This window comes from Narcine bancroftii, chromosome 4 (genome assembly GCF_036971445.1).
Source record: "Narcine bancroftii isolate sNarBan1 chromosome 4, sNarBan1.hap1, whole genome shotgun sequence".
Lineage (NCBI taxonomy): Eukaryota > Metazoa > Chordata > Chondrichthyes > Torpediniformes > Narcinidae > Narcine > Narcine bancroftii.
This window is the reverse complement of record NC_091472.1, coordinates 241,461,655-241,482,030: the sequence shown is the minus strand read 5'-3', so window position 1 is coordinate 241,482,030 and position 20,376 is coordinate 241,461,655. Positions and strand designations below refer to the sequence as shown.

Sequence of the window (20,376 nt, the reverse complement as noted above, 5' to 3'; positions counted from 1 at the left end):
TTGGTACATCTTAACATTACGAACTGTAGCAGGCATTTAACTATTTTGCCAACAACAGGCAGCATCCATGGAGAGAAATAGTGAAGCTTTTGGGTTGAAATCCACTTCTTGAAAATGGGCCTCCATGGATGCTACCTGACTCATTGACCTCCTCCAGTTTCTCATTGTTTGTTCAATTTTGAAAGCAAGTTTTGCTCAGAGCTTGCACCACAGTCAAGATATCCAATCTCAAAAAATTAAAAATGAAAGAAAGTTATCCAATTTGTTATGGACTTAACTACATGTACTTTGATGCCACAGCCAAGAGTTTTTAAGATTTCCACAAATCCAGAGATATATTCCTCAGCAATTACTCCAATCCACTGAACTGCTTGATTTACATGAAATTTCATGAAATTATGTAGCAGTCCCTTCAGCCCACTACATATGTAGAATCCTTGAATTCCCTTCAATAATTATACAAATGTCTCCTTTCAAGAGGATTAAAAATGTACTTGCTGTGCTTTCTTTTCACAATCTTCTGCACAGCTCAACACCTAATTTCCATACCTCCTCACACTTCATAATTTTTTTGCTTTTTAAATCTCTGGTTATAGACCCTCTAAAAAGTGGAAATACATCTTTCTGACTGCTCTATCAAAATACTCCATTTTGAATATTAAATCTCCTCATAAGCCTTCTGCTCGAAGGAGAGAAATTTTAACGTCACCAGCGTCTCCAGACATTTTAAATTCTTGCTCTCCATTATCATTCTAGTAAACATTCTCTACATCATTTAAATCTTTTATATCCATAAACTTTGTGTCCAGAGCTGGACATCTTTGACAAAGACCAAACTAGGATTTAAGTTTGCTAAAGTTCATTTTCTATTAAAAAATATCTAATCACAAGGCCTCATTTGTTTTCTTAAAAAAATAGGTTCAGTAACTTGTTCTAACATCTGCAAAGATGTACAAAATTGAGTCACTTGCCCTATGTACCTACATTCCATTTAAAATGGCACTATTTATAGTGTCTTCACCCATTGGATGGAAAGATACAGGCTTTTTAATGAGGCATCCATCTCTCTATTCATCAAGAATGTTAATTGACAAAATTGCTAACTTTGAAGCTGAGATGAAGAAAAAAAAGGAAGTCATCCAACAGTCATAGATTAGAGAAGTAAATCAAAGTATTTCTCACTTTAAAACTTTTATTTTGAATTTCAGATCACCTGGCTCTCCATCTATATGTGGTTCACCTGCAGGGAAAAGAGAATGTACATCTTTATCTCTGCACAATAAAGTTGGCAGTTTTAGTCATCATTTATCAACATTTTACAATAAAGAAGCAGCATTTGTCCTTGTTAATATTTTGGAACATCAATGCTTGATGGAATAAATTGAGACCTATTTCAATATGTAAATAGGGCAGTCAAGATGAATCAAAGTAAGGAAATCTATGCTTTTTCAGATACGTGTAAAAAGATCTCTCAGCATTGTTCCAGTAAGAAGAGGTAAATTTTCTATGTCTAAGCCACATTAACACAAGTAAAATAGGTCTTGGAAAAAGGATCTAAAAGTTGACATTCTATTTTTCTCCTTAGATACTTTATGACCCACAAAGTCTCTCCAGCTTCATTGTTTGCTCACTAAACTAGGAATCAACTACAAAGCAAATAAAAAAACCTATAAAGTGGAAATTCAAAGTAGAATTACAAAATGCTGAAAGTACTCATTAGGTCAGACATCATAGGCAATGGAAGAATTAGAGTTAACGTTTCAGTTCAGTAATATTTCATCATTTATTTCATTTAATTTAAAAAAATTTCATTGAGATATTCACATGGTAACAGGCCCTTCAGGCCCACAAGCCTGTGCCACCTAAATATCCCAGTTAATCTACCATCCCGGTACGTTTTGAAGAGTGGAAGGAAACTGGAGCATCCAGATGGAAACCAACGCAGACATGGGGAGAACGTACAAACTCCTTACAGACAGCACCAGATAAGAACCTGGGTCACTGGCACTGTAATAGTGTTGTGCTAACCATTAACTGTGTCGCCTTTACGACATTGCAATTTGTGGTATTTAATTATATGAAAACTGGATACTAGTTAACAACAATTTAAAAAAAAAGGGGTCTCATTTAATATTTGACCGGTAAATACTTCAGAACACAGAGAATGTTAAAGAGTCAGATTGGAACCATAACATAAGCCATATAATCCAATCAAACCAGCACAAGCTTTTTGTCACAGCAATTCAGTTTGTTCTATTCCCCAGATTTTCTCTGCAGCCTGGTAGCAGTTCATTTGACCCACAAGTCCATGCCACCAAATTTACAACCAATTAACCTACACCTTCAGTACGTTTCGAACAATAGTAAAACACGAAAGTCTGCAGACAATCTGTAGTTGAAGTAAAAACACAATGCTGGAGAAAATAAGCAGGTCATTTATATAGCAAAGATAAAAATACATAACCAAGTTTCGGGCTTGAGCCCTTCATCAAGGGTTTTTAAATAGGATGGAATAAGGGAGCCACCAATTACCACTTTTCAATAGAATAGAAAATGAACACAACAAAAATATGCATAAAGATTTGTGAAAAAAGGGCAATTTTGCAATCAAGTAAATGGTTTTGGTGACAGGCAAGACAATTTGTAAAGCTCACCAGGGTGTAAGCAGCTGAGAATAGGAATGGAATTTGTTTCATGGAATTCATACAATGCCTCCACCTCCTAAATGTTAGGAGGATGCAAAACTTCATTCTGTACAAAAAAAATTCTCATACAGATGATCATGGCATAGTTTGATGAAAAGTGATCTAATTACAAACATGGAAATTAAACTATTTCAATAATTATACTCGGCAAATTGTCCATCACTATTCGCCCTAACCATAACCCATGGATGACTGCAGATGCGTGTGATGTTGAAGAACCGTAAATCTGCCTTCAGAACAGATAAAATCACTGACGGTGCTCAAAGGATGTGCAGACCAACTAGCTGACGTCCTCACAGATATCTTCGATATTTCCGAGCAGCACCATTGTATCAATGTACTTCAAGGTGGCCACTATTATCCCTGTGCAAAAGCCCTAAATGTTCTGTCTCAATAACTACCGTCCTATTGCACTCACATCTGCTGCCATGAAGTGCTTCAAGAGGCTAGTCATGGAGCACATCAAGACTCAGCTGCCCCGACATTGGGCCCCCTACAGTTTGTGTACCATCCCAACCAATTTACAGATGATACAATTGCCACCACGCTTCACCTAGCCCTAACCCCACCTGGAAAATAAAGACTCTTATGTTCAAATGTTGTTTATTGACCTCAGCTCAGCATTCAACACAATCATACCACAGCACCTGATTAGGAAGTTGAACCTGTTGGGCTTAAACACCTTCTGTAACTGAACCCTCATCTTCCTGACTGGAAGGCCTCAGTCAGTCTGGATCGGAAACAGCATGTCCAACACCATCACACTGAGTATGGCCCCCACCCCCCTTCCAGGGCTGCGTGCTTAACCTACTGCTGTTTACACTCCTGACCCATAACTGTTCAGTAAGATTCAGTTCTAATCACATCATCAAGTTCGCTGACGACACAACCATGGTGGGGCTCATAAGCAAGAACAATGAGTCAGCTTCCAGACAGGAGGTCCAAATACTAACAGATTGATGCAGACAACAACCTAAACATAAATGTCAGCAAAGGACATGGTAGATGATTTTAGGAGAGCTAGGATCACTCTCCACTGACCATCTGTCAAGATAGTCAAGAGCACCAAATTCCTTGGCGTGCACCTGTCAAAGAATCTCTCCTGGTCCCCCAACACCAGATCCATTGCCAAGAAGGCCCAACAATGCCCTTACTTCCTGCGGAGGTTGAGGAAAGTCCAGCTTCCACCCTCTATCCTCACTAAATTCTACAGGGGATGCATTGAGAGCATCTTATGTAACTGCATCACTGCCTGATTTGGGAACAGCACCACACACAAATCCCCTGCATCAGATAGTAAAGTCAGCTGAGGGGATTATTGGGGTCTCTTTCCCTGCCATTATAGACATTTATAACGGCTGTTTGCGGAAAACCATAAATATTGTGAAAGACTCCACACACCCCTCCAGAAATCTATTCTCCCTCCTGCCATCCAGGAAGAGATTCAGAAGTGTTCAGGCCCTTACGACCAGATTGGACAACAGTTTTTCCCCAAGCCATGAGGCTTCTGAACTCCAGGGACGCAGGGCCAGCATATGTAATGATATTTATAAGTGATATATTATTTATAAAAAAAGTTTCTGATGTAATTTAACTATGTAAATGATCAGCTCCACGGTCCGTAGAAATGATATCTCGTATTCACCGAACACTGCAATGGTGTAGTGCTATGGAATGAACAACAAATAAACGTGGCTTGACTTGATCTACCATGTGGATAGTGCTGAAAACAGGTTATAAAAGGTTAAAGATAAAGGACACATAATACTACATTTTTGGAATGTAACAATCAAGAAATTCTTTAACTTTTGACTACAGTAAGGCAAACAGAGTCAACACTTGTCCAGCACCCCTCACAGAAACCAAAAGCAACTGGTGTTCCTAGGCAGTCTCCCTTCCAAGTACTAACAAGGCCTGAGCCTGCTTAGCTTCAGAGATCAGACAATTTCAGGCTATTATGACTTCTGGTATAGACAGGATGTAGAGTTGGGCAGAAAAGTGCAGAAGGGGCTCAACCTGGATGAGTGCGAGGCGATGTATTTTTGGAAAGTTAAATCAGAAGGCTGAGTACAGGCTTCACAGTGTGGAGAAACAGAGGGACCTTGGGGTCCAAATCTATACATTTCCACACAGGTTGATAGGTTAAGAAGGCCTATGGGATGCAGGGACTTCATTAATAGGGGGATTAGTTCTAGAGTCAAGAGGTCATGTGCCACCTCCACAAATCTCTGGTGAGACCACACTTGAGAATTGTGTCCAGATCTGGTCACATCATTATAGGAAGGATGTGGAAGCTATGGAGAGGGTGCCGAGGAGATTTACCTGGATGTTGCCTGGATTGCAAAATGTCTTATGAGGCAAGGTTATCATAGTTGGGATTTTTCTCTTTGGAGTGTAGAAGGTTGAGAGGAGACTTAGAGGTCTACAAGATTCTGAGAGGCATTTACAAGATTGACAGCCAAAGCCTTTTTCTAGGCCACTACAGAGTGAAGGGAGAAAACTTTAGGGGAGACATCAGGGACAATTAAAAAAACAGTTATGGGCGCTGGAATACCTTGCCAGGGATGGTGGTGGAGGATTAAACAATAGGGCATTTAAGAGACTCTTAAGGCACTTTCAGGTGGCCAATTGCCCCACATGTAAAGCCGCATGTTAAGGCAATATGCGGCTGTTTTGAGGCCACCTGAATGTGCAGGAGGCGCTCGAGGCAAGCTACGTAACCCCTCCTCCAAGAGGGATAATCAGTTCAGCTCAGTGGCTCCCCCAGTCACCTGAATGCAGCTGGCTGAAAGCAGATGATCACAGCTGAGACTGGACAGGAGCTGGAATGGGCTGAGAGCCGCATCCTGTGCAGCTGTGTCCTTCAGGTGGCCAGCATTGCGCTTTAAACACTGCCACCTGAACGGCAATTTAAAGGGCCACTTCTGCTTCTTCAGGTGCATTCTTAGCGTAGAATGCACCTGAAAAAGCCTTTTGACAGGCACAAAAATAGAGGGTTATGTGGTAAGAAGGGTTTCTTTTGGTAGAATATATGGCTCGGCATAACATCGAGGAATCAGATTCTCTGAAGAGGATCCTGGATCCTGACAGTTCCTCTTTCTTCTTCTCCTGCTTTTCTGTTTATTTTTTAAATCTATTTTATCCTTTTCTGTTTCTATCTTGTGGTTTTGTTTGTGGGGGGTGGGGGGGGGTCTTTTTTGAAATATGGACAACCTGTATCATTGATTTTTTTTCATTTCAATTTATGTACTTAGGTAACTGTTAATTCTAGATATAAGTTTGATCACAAAATTAAAATTATAGCACAGTACTGGCTCATCAGCCCTCGATGTCATGCCAAGCCATATATTCTACCAAAAGAAACCCTTCCTACCATATAACCCTCTATTTTTGTGCCTGAAGAAGCAGAAGTGGCCCTTTAAATTGCTGTTCAGATGGCCCTTGCAGATGGACACACAAGGTGCTTCCTGTTGAGGCCCTGTTCCTTTCCAAGTTGCCAGTCCACATTGCCACTGCCATCTCAGACATAGACTTTGCTGAACCACACCTCATGGCAAGAGAAGCAGACCAGCTCTTCCACACTCTGCAACCTGACTCCATCCACGTGCAGCCCATTTACTGTGGGAGCAACAGTAAAACCTTGGCCACTCCATCGCAGCAGTCCAGCCACGTGGCGACACAGCAGCGAAACAGCAAGGTACTGCTACTACTACCGTTGGTGGGGCTGCAATGCCCAATGGTGTGTACCGCCTTGCACCTTTTCAAACAGCAAACCAAGTCCAATGCAGGGAAATGAGCAAGCCAGTCGCCATTAGTGGCCTCGGCGGTTGCCACCAGAAAAGGCCTGCTTTACCTTTGCAACTGGAAGGCCCAACGATAATTCCTGATAGATATCAGCACAGAAATCAGCCTACTTTCACCTATGTTCTTTAAACGAAAGAACAATACCAGCAGCCTACCCCTACAAGCTGCCAATGGTTCAACCACTCCCACCTATGAGACACATTGCATGACCATTCACGACAGGAATGCTGTTTTCAGGTGGGACTCAGTAGCCAGGCCCTCCTAGGAGCTGATTTCCCCTGGGCAAACGAACTCCTGGTAGACCTCAACCGATACCAGCTGGTTAATGCCACCACCTTCCAGGTTTTCCCCCTAACAATGCGCCAATGCATTTTTTGGTCTTTGGGAGTCCACACTCTTGAACAAAGCGAGTACACCGCACTGTTCGCTGACTTCCTCGCTCTACTGGCCCCCAACTTCCACGATGCAGAACCAACATATGGTGTGCACCACCACATTGAGATCATCAGACCATCTGTGTACATGCTGGTAGAGCGAGCCAAGGTCGAGTTTGCCACAATGGAGGAATTGGAAATCATCCATGTTTCCAACAGCCCATGGGCTTCGCCACTACACATGGTCCCAAAGAATTCTGGCAGCTGGTGCCCCTGCGGAGACTACCGCAGGCTCAATGATTCAACAATATCGGACAGTTACCCCATCCCGCACATACAGGACTTTGCCACACAACTCCAAGGTGCCCAGATTTTTTTTCCCAAAGTCGATCTGGTGAACGGCTACCTCTAGACCTCAGTGCACCAGGACGACATCCAGAAGACGGCCATAATCACCCCGTTTGGCCTGAGTTCCTGAAAATGCCTTTTGGGCTGAAAAAGGCAGCCCAAACATTCAGCACTTCATGGACATAGAAGCAAGAGACCAGGAGGGGATTTTTGTGTACATGGACAACATCCTCATGGCCAGCCCAGATGCCAGAACCCACAAAAGATTATTTAAAATGCCCGGCTGCAGACTTTCTGGCTAAACATCAACCCGTCCAAGTGCCAGTTCAGTTTGTCCACCATCGGTTTCCTTGGGCACCGCATCTCCAGCAAATGAGCAACACCTTTACCTGACGAGGTCAAGACTATTTGGAACTTTCCCAGGCCCAAAACCCTCAAAAGCCTGCAGGAATTCCTTGGGATAGTGTATTTCTATCATCGCTTCCTCCCAGGAACAGCAGCCACCATGCAGCCTCTCTTCAATCTCATTAAGGCAGGTATCAAGCCCAGCTGGTCTGCGGAGGCACTCCAGGCATTTGAGGAGACCAAAACAGCATTCTCCAAAGCCACTTTCCTAGCACACTTGGATCCAGACTTACCCTGTCATTAATGGCAGATGCCACAGACCAAGCAGTGGGTGCAGTGCTGCAACAGTGGGTGGATCACCAGTGGTGGCCACTCACTTTCTTCAGCAAATACCTCCGATCACCCGAACTAAAGTACAGCACTTTTGTTTGCAAACTGCTGACAATGTATCTGGCCATACGGCATTTCTGGAACATCCTCGAAGGCCGAGTGTTCACAGCCTAAACGGACCACAAGCCACTGGTGGAAGCGCTGGCAAAGTCTTGGTCCCCTAGTCGGTGAGGCAACAACAGCACCATTCGTACATCTCCAAATATACAACGGACATCCCCCATTAAGCAGGGAAGTCCAATGTGGTCATTGATGCACTGTCCAGGTCAACAATCTCAGAGGTGACAGGTGGTTCAACACAGCTCAGCTCACCAGGGACCAGGCTGAAGATGCTGACACACAGGCATACTGCACTGCCATCACCAGCCTACAAGTTGAGTTCACGCCAGTCCCAGGAGGCCCAACACTCCTGTGCAATATGTCGACAGGCCGCCCCAGGCCAATCCTGCCTGCAACCTGGAGACAGCGGGTGCATTCAAATCAAGTGCATGGGCTCTCTCATCCTTCCATCTGGTTAACAGTCTGCCTCATTTTGGACAGGTTCGTTTGGCAAGGGCTTCGGTGCAAAGTTTAACTTTGGGCAAAAACCTGTGTACAATGCCAGTGAGCCAAAGACCATTGGCACACAAAAGGCCCAGTGCAACATTTCCCGCCCACAGTGGACAGGTTCGACCACATGCACATTGTAAGGCCCCTACCCATCAGCCAGGGGATGAGGTACACTCTCACCATGGTCAACCACTTTACATGCTGGCCACGAGGGCCTTTACCTCACAGTGGGTCACCCATTTTTGTGTCCCTTCCCACATAACTTCAGACCAGGGAGTCCAGTTTACCTCTTCCCTCTAGGCGACCATGGCCAGATTCTGCGGCAGCCAGGCATACCACATTCCCCATCATCTCCAATCCAAAGGGCTGGTAGAGCGCTTTCACCCCCATCTAAAAGCAGCCCTCAAATCACGGCTGCATGGGCCCAATTGGATGGATGAACTCCCTGTGATCGTGTTGGACATCCGCACAGTACCTAAAGAAGGCCTCCCCACCTCATCGGCGGAAATGGTCTACGGCGCACCACTTTCCATCCCAGGCAACTTCCATTTCAGCTCCATGGAACCACCAACTGATACCCTGGATGTCCTACAGCGGCTGGGGAACCACACCGCCTATCCACATCCAATCACCACCCATGGGATGCTAACCAGCCACGTTCCACAAGAACTCAAAGCCGCGTCTTTGTAAGACAGGCAAAACCAGGTATCCCTGTGCAGTGCCCTTACAAAGGCCCTTTGAAGGGAGGGGGTTGTATATACTCTAGACATTGGAGGCAGGGACAAAAGGTTTACAGTCGACCAATTCAAGAAAGCCCACTTGGACTGTCCAGAGCTTTTCCCTGCCCCTATACTACAGCACTGAGGGTGCCCGCCCAAAGACAATCTCCCAAACCTCACCCAAAGAGACTGTGATTCTGGTGTAGCAGGCTGGGTCAACCCCGCACATGACAGGCCAAATTGCCATAACGAATAGCCAGCACAGCACAGGGGCTTTCCCGCCACTGCACAGAAGTTCCAGGCTGCAGGAGGCCATTGTAGGAGAATGACAAGGCCGCTCAGTAGCATTATGGCATCACTCCCCTGAGCTTGTCACCTCCCCTGAAAAGGAACGCGTATGGTTTGAATAAACGGCAGTTACTGGTTTACCTCCTTGGTGTGGACAGTATTTATTTCAGCAGCTCTGCCTTTAGCAGTGCTGCACAAGTCTGATTCCCATCTTGGTTTTGATTTATATAACGCCTGCTTGGGAAATCCCAACTGAAGTAAGGAATACATTAGAGATGCAAACTTTCTTGTGTTCCCCTTTTGAATCAGAGTCTCAATTTCACTGCACTCTGGTAATGTCACTGTTCTATAATGTTCTATGTATTTTAGCCTTCCAATCCAGTTCCATCTGCAGTGCAGTGATAAGAACAAGTTGCTTGGGAGCAGCAGTTAGTTTGTAAAGGGATGTCAACATGTGCGAGCCTTTCAACAGTGAGATAGGAAGAGTTCAGGGCCAGAACCTGACCAGATGTATCCTAGGATGTGAAGGGAAGCCAGAGAAGAGATTGTTACGGCCTCATTGTTACGGATTTCTGTATCTTCTTTAACCAGAGGCGAGTTATTAGAGTATAGTTAATGAAAGTCAGCAGAGATAAGCCAAGAAACAATAGGCTGAAGAGCATAACATCGACAGTACCAATTTCTGGCAGGGATTCAGAAAGATCCAATTTATTACCATTTAGAAAAGCAAGGATTAATGAGGGATTGTCAGCATGGTTTTGCATGTGGGAAATCACATCTCTCGAATTTGAGTTTTTCTTATGAAAATGTGACCAAGACTTTCGATGAGGGCATGTTGTTTATATTTATAAGGCACCACATGGTTGGCTTGTCCAGAAAGTTAGAATACATAGGATCCAGGTTAAGCTTGTACTACAGTCAATTTTGTTACAGTTGCCAAGGTAGAGGATGGTAGTGGAGGGCTGTTTTTCTCAACTGGAGGCTTGTATTCAGTGGTATGTTGCAGGAATTAGTGCTCGGCGCCCCGTTTAGATGAGACTACAGGTAGTATGATTAGCAAGTTTGCAGAAAAGACCAAAATTAGTGTAGTGGACAGTGAAGGTTGAAATTTACAATAGGATAGTGACCAACTGAGAGATGAAAATTAAGTTGGACAAGTTTATAGATGGCACAGCAGTTTGCACTACATTGGTAGCAACCCAAGTTTAAATCCGCCACTGTTTGCAAGGAGTTTGTATGCTCTCCCCACAACTGTGCGTGTTTCCTCTGGGTGCTCCAGATTCCTCCCATGTTTCAAAGATGTACGGGGTTAGTAGGATAATTGGTCACATGGATATAATTGGACAGCAGCGGCTCGCAGTCAGAAGGGCTTGTTATCATGCTGTATCTTTAGAAACATTTAAAGTGCAAAATGATGTCCTTTGAGCAGTTAAACCAGGGCAAGACATGAACAGTAAAAGGTAGAGGCCAGCAGCGATGTTGAAAAGAAAGTCCTGGGGGGGCTACAATTACAGAACAACTCTGATTATCCAAAATCCTCATTTATCCACAATATTTCTGGACCCGGAAGTGACATTTGTTTGCCTCCAAAAATTTTTTTGGATAAATGAGGATATCCAAAACATTCAGAAATCCCCATTTATCCCAAATATTTTCAGAGCCGAACTGACCTCATAGGTTGAAAAAAATTCACCCGACGTGAAATTAGAACGACAATTCTCCTCGTTTCAGGTGACTCCCTCCCCTCTTTCCATTTCTCCTTTACCTACACCCCTATTGACTTTTCTCTCCAACTCTCCCTCTCAAACTGTGTGCTACTGTCTTTCAGACACAAATGATTGTTTAGGAGAGCAATCCCAGGTAGGATTGGGACCTTGGGCTCAGTGGCATTCTCTCCCCTCCTCCTTTTCCTTCCCCTTCCTCCTCCCCTTCTTCCATGGCACACTGGAGCTCCCAACACCAACTCCTTCCCTCGGCCTACTACCACACATGCATACTGGACTCCCTGGTGTGCATATGCAATAGGCTGAAGGGAGAGTTCAGTGTCGGGAGCTTCAGTCACCGGGGAACCTTTCCCTCAGCCTACTGCACACGCAAACCAGATGGACACCGGGAGCGCTGGTGTAGGCCAAGGGAAGGGCTTGGAGTTGGGCGTCAGGTGCGCTGGTCTCACAGTTTAAAAATATGCAGAGCGGGAGGGCCATGGGTGTTGCCGGGCTGAAAATGCAGTGGTGCGATCATTCCTCCTGCTCCCTTCTCCTCCTTAAGCTATGGCCCTGCTTGGGCTCCCAGGCAGAACCAGGACCTTGGTGGGGAGGTGACAGTGATTGTCAGCAGATGTTGGGAGGGGGAGTGTGCGTAGGCAAAGAATGGATCTGTGTTGGGCTCCAAGATAGAGAACCAGGACGTGAAGCCGGAGCGGTCCCTGCCAGAACGAGCCCATGGGGAGACAGCAGCTCACCGACTTGCCAGTGGGTGTTCCACCAGCCTGGGAAGCCTCCCCGGGGATCAGTAGCAGTGGTGGGGACGTGTCAGGGATTGGCAGCAGTGGTTAGGAGGTCCCCGTGATCAGTGACGGGGCTGGTAAAGTGTCGGGGATGACCGCGGTCAGCATTTTTTTTAATGCTTAAAAAGTCTTCCCTTGAATTAATGTTTAAGCAACCAAACAACAAGTGATTTGCTATTGTTTCTGTGCTGTTTTTTTTTTTAAATTTGAAAATGACCAGTTATCCAAAAAAATTCAATCATTCAAAATTCAATCATCCATTTTGGATAAGCAGAGTTGTACTATCTATCGTTCCTTTGTAGAAACAACAGAAGAAAACAAGATGGTGAAGGAGTATGGCATGCCTGGCTGGCTTCAATCAGCTGGGACATCAAGTGCAAACATTCTGATGTCATATTACAGTTGTATAGCTATTGTTTAGGCTGCCCATGGAGTATTATGCACAGTTCTGGTCATTATTGGAAGGACATGATGAAGTTTAAGAGGTGGGAGAAATGATTGCTGAGGATGTGGCCTGGATGAGATCGCTTGAGACATCAGGAGAGACTATATAGGCTGGGTCTGTTTTCCTTGGATTAAAGGAAGCTGAGATGTGATGTGCTAGTGAGGCAGAGATAGATGGCCAGCATCTGTTTCTCAAGGTAGGTGTCTAAAACTAGAAGACAGTGGTTAAAGGGGAGGGGTGGGAAAGAGGGAGATTAAAGGCAAGTTTTTCCACACAAGTAGTTGGTATCCAGAACGATTTTATCAGGAGGAGGAGAAGGTGGAGGTGGAAACAGTAACAACATTTCTACATCTTTACAGGTACTTGTGTGAGCAGAACTCAAAGGGATATAGAATTAAATTGGGGAAGCTGTAACGGGAAGGGAAGCATGATGCTTATAAAGTATTAACTAGTAGCTTTAGAAGGAAGTAGAATACATTTGGAACAAAATATTGATACCGCTAATGGGAATTACACATCTATTTTAATATTGCAAAAGCTTATCTGCTTATTCAATCCCACCCATGTGTCTCAAGACCCACAAACCTGGGCCTCTAAAATTGTTCAGCAAATTATTCAGTAGAAGGGAAGTTGGGGATGTCCTTGTCCCATGAATAAAACAAAATGGAACAGTGAGAAATCCTGTAATTATTTACAGAAGGGAGATGTTATTTGAAAATTCAGCCAGTCAAGCAACATTGCAGTTCCTAGCCCCTCTTTTAATGTGAGGCAAAAGGAAAATGGATAAATATTTCTTCTGATCAGGAAAACAAATTTTAAGTTATTGCTTTTTTAAAATTAAAATGAAGGAAGAACTTTTTTTTAAAGCATCTTACAACTTTGAATAGCACCCTAAGTAACAAAACCAAAGGTGCATTTCAAGGAGGCAACATTTGGCCCATGTGATCATACCTTCTCCAATGAAAGGATATTCCATTCCATCTCTAACTCCAGGTTCTATCTCCACCTCAAGTGTTCTCTCCTCATTTACAAGCCTAAAATTTAAATTTAAAAGAATGTACTCAAGTTATTCATTGTTGTTTGCAGTCAAAATTTTGACATGAAATTATTTGCACTCTTCTTCCAAAGCTCATCAAATGATCTTCAATACACGTGAGACAGTCTACATTTAGAAAGCAACTTCCACATACACAGGGGGGAAAAAAAATCAATAATTTTAGTGCAATTATTTTCAAGAACCACAACACACAATTCTAATTAATACATTTAACCGGAAATTCTTCTGTACAAAGATAACCACATTACTCAACCCAGGAGAGAGCACAAGAAATATGAGCAAGAGTAGGCAATATGGCTTGCAGAACCTGCACTGCCATTTAATCTTCCATTGACTCAGCTCCATTTACCCACCTTTTCCCCCAATAACCCCTCAACTCACCGACAATGCAAAAAACTTATCTATCCATGTCTCAAATACATTTAATGAGGTAGCCTCTACATCATCCTTGGGTAGAGAATTCCACAAATTCAATATCCTGAGAAAATAGTTCCTCTCTTCTCTGCCTCACCATGACCATGTACAATTCCAGTTCTTTAGCAATGAAGATCAAAGTCCCATTTGCCTTCTTGATTACCTGTTGCACCTGCAAACCATTCTTTTCTGATTCATGCATAAGCATCCCCAAGTTCCTCTCCATAATCGCACACTGAAATTTTTCACTATTAAATAATCTGATCCATTTTTTTTCTTCCAAAGTGAATCATCTTACATTTACCAGACTCTTGCCCACTCAATCTACCCACATCTCTTTGCAGATTATCCCCTTTATCTGCTTTTCCACTCAATTTAGTTTCATCAGCAAATTTCAAATATACTGGCCCCAATTGTGCAGTCCAAAACACTAAGAGCAACATTTGCTCTTTACTTTAAATTTTTATCAAATTGACCACTTTCTTTTGAACTGGCTCTGTATTCTTCTCAGTGAGAAGATGCAAAAGCCTTCTAACTTGTACTTACTTAACATTGGGACACTCATCACAAACCATCTCCTGGGTCATTTGGAATCTTCCAGGACCCAATTGTGTAGTTCTCATTTCTTGTCTACAGTTGCACTTCCTCTTTCCTGGAGCCTGTTTTGCCACTGGTTTATTGCGTACAACCTGTAAAATTACAAATATTTAGTTGCATCAAAATATCAGTGATTTTAAAATGAGTGGATACTATCATATAGAATTTTTTTTCCCACAAAGTCCTAATTACTATCAAAATTATGTGCAGTCAAACAAAATTGATAAGGAGCTCTCTTGTTGGCTCATTATACAAGTGAACTATGTGGTTTACCACATACCAGGAAGCCAATGTAAACATGTTAAACCAGGGCAGTAGTAGTGAATAGAAAAATTAGACCCTTATGACCAATCATCACCCATAATTTCTGTTGCCCACAGAGGTGTCCAACAGAGATCAGCACACAAAAAAACCTGACTTTAATGAAGAGGGCAAATATTAAATTAATCTAAAATGGATATAAATGAAGACTGGTGAGTAAAATGAAAACTAAGCAATTTATTCATTACAGAAAACTAGTTTACCAGTTTCTTTTGCATTGGTGTGAGCTCATGCAGATAATTGCTTTTTGTATTACGTAACTGGGTGTAGTGTCTTAAATTTCCTTGTAAACCTTTGATCAATAGAAAGTATAGATTGATTCAAGTTTTTATGCCAATTCAAAATCATTATTTCTTAAATGTAAACACTAACCAATTTTTTTAAAAAGTCTGTTACAGGCCATAGAGCAGTTAGTGACTGAAGTAATTTTGGAACCCAACAACAAATCACAGGAGCGACCACTTTGCTTTCATGTTTAATGCAGTTTATGAACAGAAAGCTGATTGATGCAGGGAAAGCATGTTGAACCAGAAACATCAACCTGAGATTTGCAGCTGTGTTATCACAACCTCCATTTGCTACATTTGTGCCATTACAGCTATCAGTTAGTGAGATTTTGTGCACATGTAGTTCAGCAAAGAAGTCCCAGATTCAATGTTCTTCCACAGACTGCATTGCTTTACTGCAGTCTTCATCATAACCAATTGCCAGATATGAAGGAGAATGATCAAAATAGCAATTAACCACAATTTCTGCTTAATAAATGTCCTGGTCCAGGAACTAAATTGTTCAAGTTGATTGTTGTAATTTCCTGAAAATATTTTACATTTCAAAAAGTTTGATATTACATGTACTTGTGCATTTTTTAGTACTTGGCTTTTGAGATGTGCTGAGCCATCTTCAGTTTAACTTTCATAGAGCAAGTAAATGAGGACCTTACCAGACATCTAATGGAAGGAGTTTGACTAGGAAACTGAAAGTCAAGGACCATGTGCACAGGGCTGAAAGATGATCTGCAGTTTACCAAAAGCACCTATGATTTAAGCCATGATTGCCACAAAACCTAGATTCTCTGAATATCAAAATAGCTGCCTAACAAAAAACTTGCTGAGAGCAGGGTAAAAGGTTCAGAGGAAATGTGTTACCAAGGTTTTGGATTCAGCACCAGGAATTCTGCTTTCAATGACAAAACCTCTGATGAGTGGTTTCTTCTTACAGCCATTCAGTATGCCTATAATAGAAACCTACAGGTGCTGGGGAACTTCAAAGGAGAATGGGTGACCCATAAGGCACAGACCACCTGTCTCAGTTGCACAAAACATTTTATTTTAGAACAAGCATGTCAATAAGGAATGCCATGAAACAGCAGTCAAACAGGGTCCTAAATAGACACTATTCTCTTTTAACAGCATCTTCAACTTGCGTAGTTATCTCAGGATGAACAATAACACATTTCATTCTCTGAATGCACAAACTCAGGAGGTCCTAATGAAAATTTACCAGCAGACAGGCTGGAAAATCAGAATCAAAGGTATTGTGGGGAAGATAGACAAGCTTAGAGCATGAATTTGCACAGGAAATTGTGGCTGTTAGTGAGACTTGGTTGCAGGAGGGGCAGGACTGGCAGCTCCACGTTCCAGAATTCTGTTATGACAGATGCAATAGAGGGAGAGGGGTGGCATTGCTAGTGAAGGAAAATGTCACAGTAATGCTCAGGACAGACCAGAGGGCTTGTCTATGGAGGTTATATGGGTGTAACAGAGGAATAGGAAAGGCATGACCATATTAATAGGACTGTATTGTAGACCACCAAATAAACAGTGGGAATTAAAGAAGCAAATCAGTAGAGATAGCAAACACTGCAGTAAATAAAAATGTAACAATAGGTGATTTTATCTTTCCCCATGTAGACTGGGACTCCCATACAGTCAAAGGGCATGATGGGTTAGTTTGTCAAATATATTCATAAAATTTTAGCAAATCAATATATAGAGGTCCTAGCCAGAGAGAGTGCAATATTGGATCATCTATTAGGGTATGAGACAGGATAGGTTAGAGGTTTATAATACAGGGGAATGTTTTGGATCCAGTGATTGTAATGCCATTAGTTTCAAGATGATTACGGACAAGGATCATTCTGGTTCTTGGGTTGAGAATAGGAACTACAGCAGAGGTCTCCAAAGTAGTCGATATCGACCCCTGGGGTCATTTGGCCCATGCAAGTGGTCGCTTGAACTTTTGTAGTAGAAAGCAGGGGTGGATCAATGGAAAAATACCACCTATGGCAATGGTGGTCAACCTCTCGCGAGGTCAGGCCTTGGTGACCGCCATGTCGTATTTGGCTTTGGCCTTTGAATAAGTCGAGATTGAAAGGGAGGACAGACTGAGTATAGAAGAAAGATGCAAGTGCTCTTTGCACCTTTGGTAGCGCTGCCACCGTGCCCCCCCCCCCCCCCCCCCACCCAGAGCCACCACCATACCTCCCCCCCCAACCCCTTCCAGCACTGGGATTCCATGCCTTGGGGGGGGGGTTGGTGTTGATAAGGAATCAAGTATTCAACTATTCCATGAAGGCGTTGATGGTCTATAAAGTTTGGGGACTCCTGAACTGGAGGAATTGTAACAATCAACTTGACATTTCACCACTGAATATCAAGAGTATTTTTCTGCATTTCCCTGGTCAGAGCACAAGATCATGGCTGAATGCTTTGACCCAAATCCCAGGATGGTTTTAGATATCAAGATCCATAATCCAAATAGACTTCTCAGTCTGTCAGTTGCATGAGAAATGCTGCGAGTGATTGCCTTGTTAACTTTGACCTTACCAAGACCAGTGTGAGCAGGAGCTATTCATCCAAAATGCATAAAATATTCAGCTGCTTTAAGGTGACCAGGGAGATCTACTCCTTGGACAGCATCAAGGGTAGGGGATAAGCAAATACAGGGCACAAAACATCAAGGGTCTGAGTTAAGAAAATACAGAGTAATGCTGGAATTCTTCTGATTGCACAGCATGGTTGAATAAGGTTGCATCTGTATCAATGCAGTCACACTCTCAGTGCTGCTCTCATGTGCCTCCAGGTCATCCAGTGTCTTCTCATACACCAGAACCATCAGAAAGCTCTTCAGCCTTATCCCAAGAACGAAGTCAAATGTGCACCAGGTCATCATCAGGAAGTTGATCTGCTCAGATGATGCTGAATCAATCTCCCACATTTTTTTTTGACTGTTAATGAACAGAGACCTGCTAGGAGTCTGAACTTTGAAAAGATGAATGCTGTGGCCAAAAATGCACTGCTATTAACAAAAGTTGCTGACAGTTCCAGTTCCAAGCAACCCACACACACTGCAAAAGTTGCAGCGTCCACTTTCACTGCCTCATACCCAGGTATGAGAGTGTTTATCCATTTGCAACTGGAGGTGTTGCTACATGTGGAAACTGGTAGATTCCCCAAAAAGGACCTGCCATATCTCTGATTAGGTTCTCTAAACCTGACTAGGTTCAATTTTCTACTTAATTAAACAGGCAGGAGAGAATTGCTATACAGTTATGGGTGCCTGGAATACAGAAATGCTATACAGTTATGGGTGCCTGGAATGCCTTGCCAGGAACAGTGGTGGTTGCTGAAACATTGGGGGTATTTGAGACTCTTAGACACATGGATGAAAGAAAAATAAAGAGTTATGGGGTTGGGAGGGTTTAGTACTTTTTTAAAAAGGAATATTATATAGGTCGGCACAGCATCGAGGGCCAAAGGACCTGTACTGTGTTGTACTATTCTATGTGTACCAATTATAAAATTTGTGATGAGTTTCTTTTAATTACTTACCTCTACAAAATTGCCCGAATACACTTCTTCGAGTGTAACTTCAAGATCAACCACAATGTCGCTTCCTCGAGGAATGTTCCGGTCTTGATGTCGTGGACTTCCTCCAAACATAAAACCAAAGTCTCCAAAAAAGCTACAAGTTAAAAATAAAATGATTTATCCAGCAAAAAAAAACCTAAGGTAGCATATTTTACTTAAGTTTTTAAAATTTAAGTTCAAGCTTATTATCATCCGACTGTACAAATACAACCATACGAAACAGCATTTCTCCAGACCATGGTGTACACACTCAATATGCAACACGGCAATGGGCTATTTCAGCCCACGATTCCGTGCAACACAATTTATACCCAATTAACCTACACCCCCAGTATATTTTGAAAGGTGGGAGGAAACCAGAGGCCTGGGAAAACCCACTCAAACATGGGGAAACTGTACAAACTCCTTACAGACAGAGCACAGTTGGCGTAGTGGTTAGTGCAGAGCCAGCCATCAGGATCGGGGTTCAAATTCCACACTGTCTTTAAGGAGTTTGTATGTTCTCCCTATGTTTGCATTGATATTCCCCAGGGGCTTCCGTTTCCTCCCACATTTCGAAACGTACCGGGCTTGTAGGTGAATTGGGTGGCACAGACTTGTGGGCCAAAATGGCCCGTTACTTTACTGTATGTCTAAATTTTAAAAATTTAGATTTCATTTAATTTTTTTTTTAAATGTAAAAATTTATTTAACCAACATTCCCAGTAAATGTCATCAATAGAGGAAAGGGAGACCCTAGAGATAGTCTTGGTCATTTTGATATAATCTTCTCTATTGACTTTCAGTCCATTGCTTTGCAGCCACACAACAATCCAGCCAGACAGGACGCTCTCAATTGTGCTCCTGTAAAATGATGTCAAGATGGGGACTGGTAGCCTTGCCCTCCTCAACTTCCTTAGGAAGCGTAGGCACTGCTGCACCTTCTTGATAAATGAGGAGTTGTGGGTTTTGGTTTACATTTAGTTACAATGCAGTTTACTCAAATGGATCACACTTCTGATGCACAAAGACAGCAAGACCACAGGTTAATATTTGCCTGCACTCAGTTACAAGTGGATGTATTAGTAGAGAATAAAATGAACCATAGTTCACAATCCTGACAACTGCACAATAAACAGTGCAAGAACTAGCTTTAATGTCAAATGTTGTGACAATGGATGCAAGGATTAAAATGACTTAACAGTTGTGATAATAAGAGAATAAAACTCACCCTGCCCCATGTCAATTTAAAATAAATTCAATACAATTTTGAAATTCGCTACTTACTGTGAAAAAATGTCATCATGAGAACCTTGACGACCTTCCTTCAAACCCTCTTCACCATACATATCATACTGTTTCCTCTTCTCTTCATCAGACAAAACCTATTATAGATATTACAGATCAATAGTTTAAAACCATGTAGCCTGTATTAGCATGACTGAAGTGTAAACAAAAAAGTAACAGTGTCTCTCCAGTTAGTAATAAATGAGACACTGTTCTTTCAAAGCAAACTACATATTCATCCCTTCACAAGTCCTCAGAACTAAACACTAAATATGGTTATGATTTGAGACCAGGTAAATAGAAGCAGAAACAAAGATCATCTTCAACCTCAAAGCATATTGCTTGCACACATCCTTGCAATCCAGGAAGTTTAAGAGAA

General features: G+C 42.6%; 1 protein-coding gene and 1 long non-coding RNA gene across 3 annotated transcripts in view; one reads left to right on the top strand and one right to left on the bottom strand.

The window, feature by feature from the left end:
* dnajb11 (DnaJ heat shock protein family (Hsp40) member B11) overlaps positions 1–20,376 on the bottom strand; it is a 33,809-nt gene that overhangs the window by 3,900 nt on the left and 9,533 nt on the right. For both annotated transcript variants that reach the window (XM_069934502.1, XM_069934501.1), the window contains exons 3-7: positions 19,998–20,095; positions 18,693–18,825; positions 14,491–14,633; positions 13,425–13,507; positions 1,183–1,240 (exon numbers count right to left, since the gene is read on the bottom strand). In XM_069934502.1, the coding sequence (XP_069790603.1) occupies positions 1,183–1,240; positions 13,425–13,507; positions 14,491–14,633; positions 18,693–18,825; positions 19,998–20,095 (515 nt within the window). The remainder of the gene's footprint in view (positions 1–1,182; positions 1,241–13,424; positions 13,508–14,490; positions 14,634–18,692; positions 18,826–19,997; positions 20,096–20,376) is intronic.
* LOC138761782 (uncharacterized) lies at positions 9,661–15,655 on the top strand. The gene is made up of 3 exons (XR_011356502.1): positions 9,661–9,779; positions 14,922–15,014; positions 15,251–15,655. It is a non-coding gene; the product is annotated as an uncharacterized lncRNA (long non-coding RNA).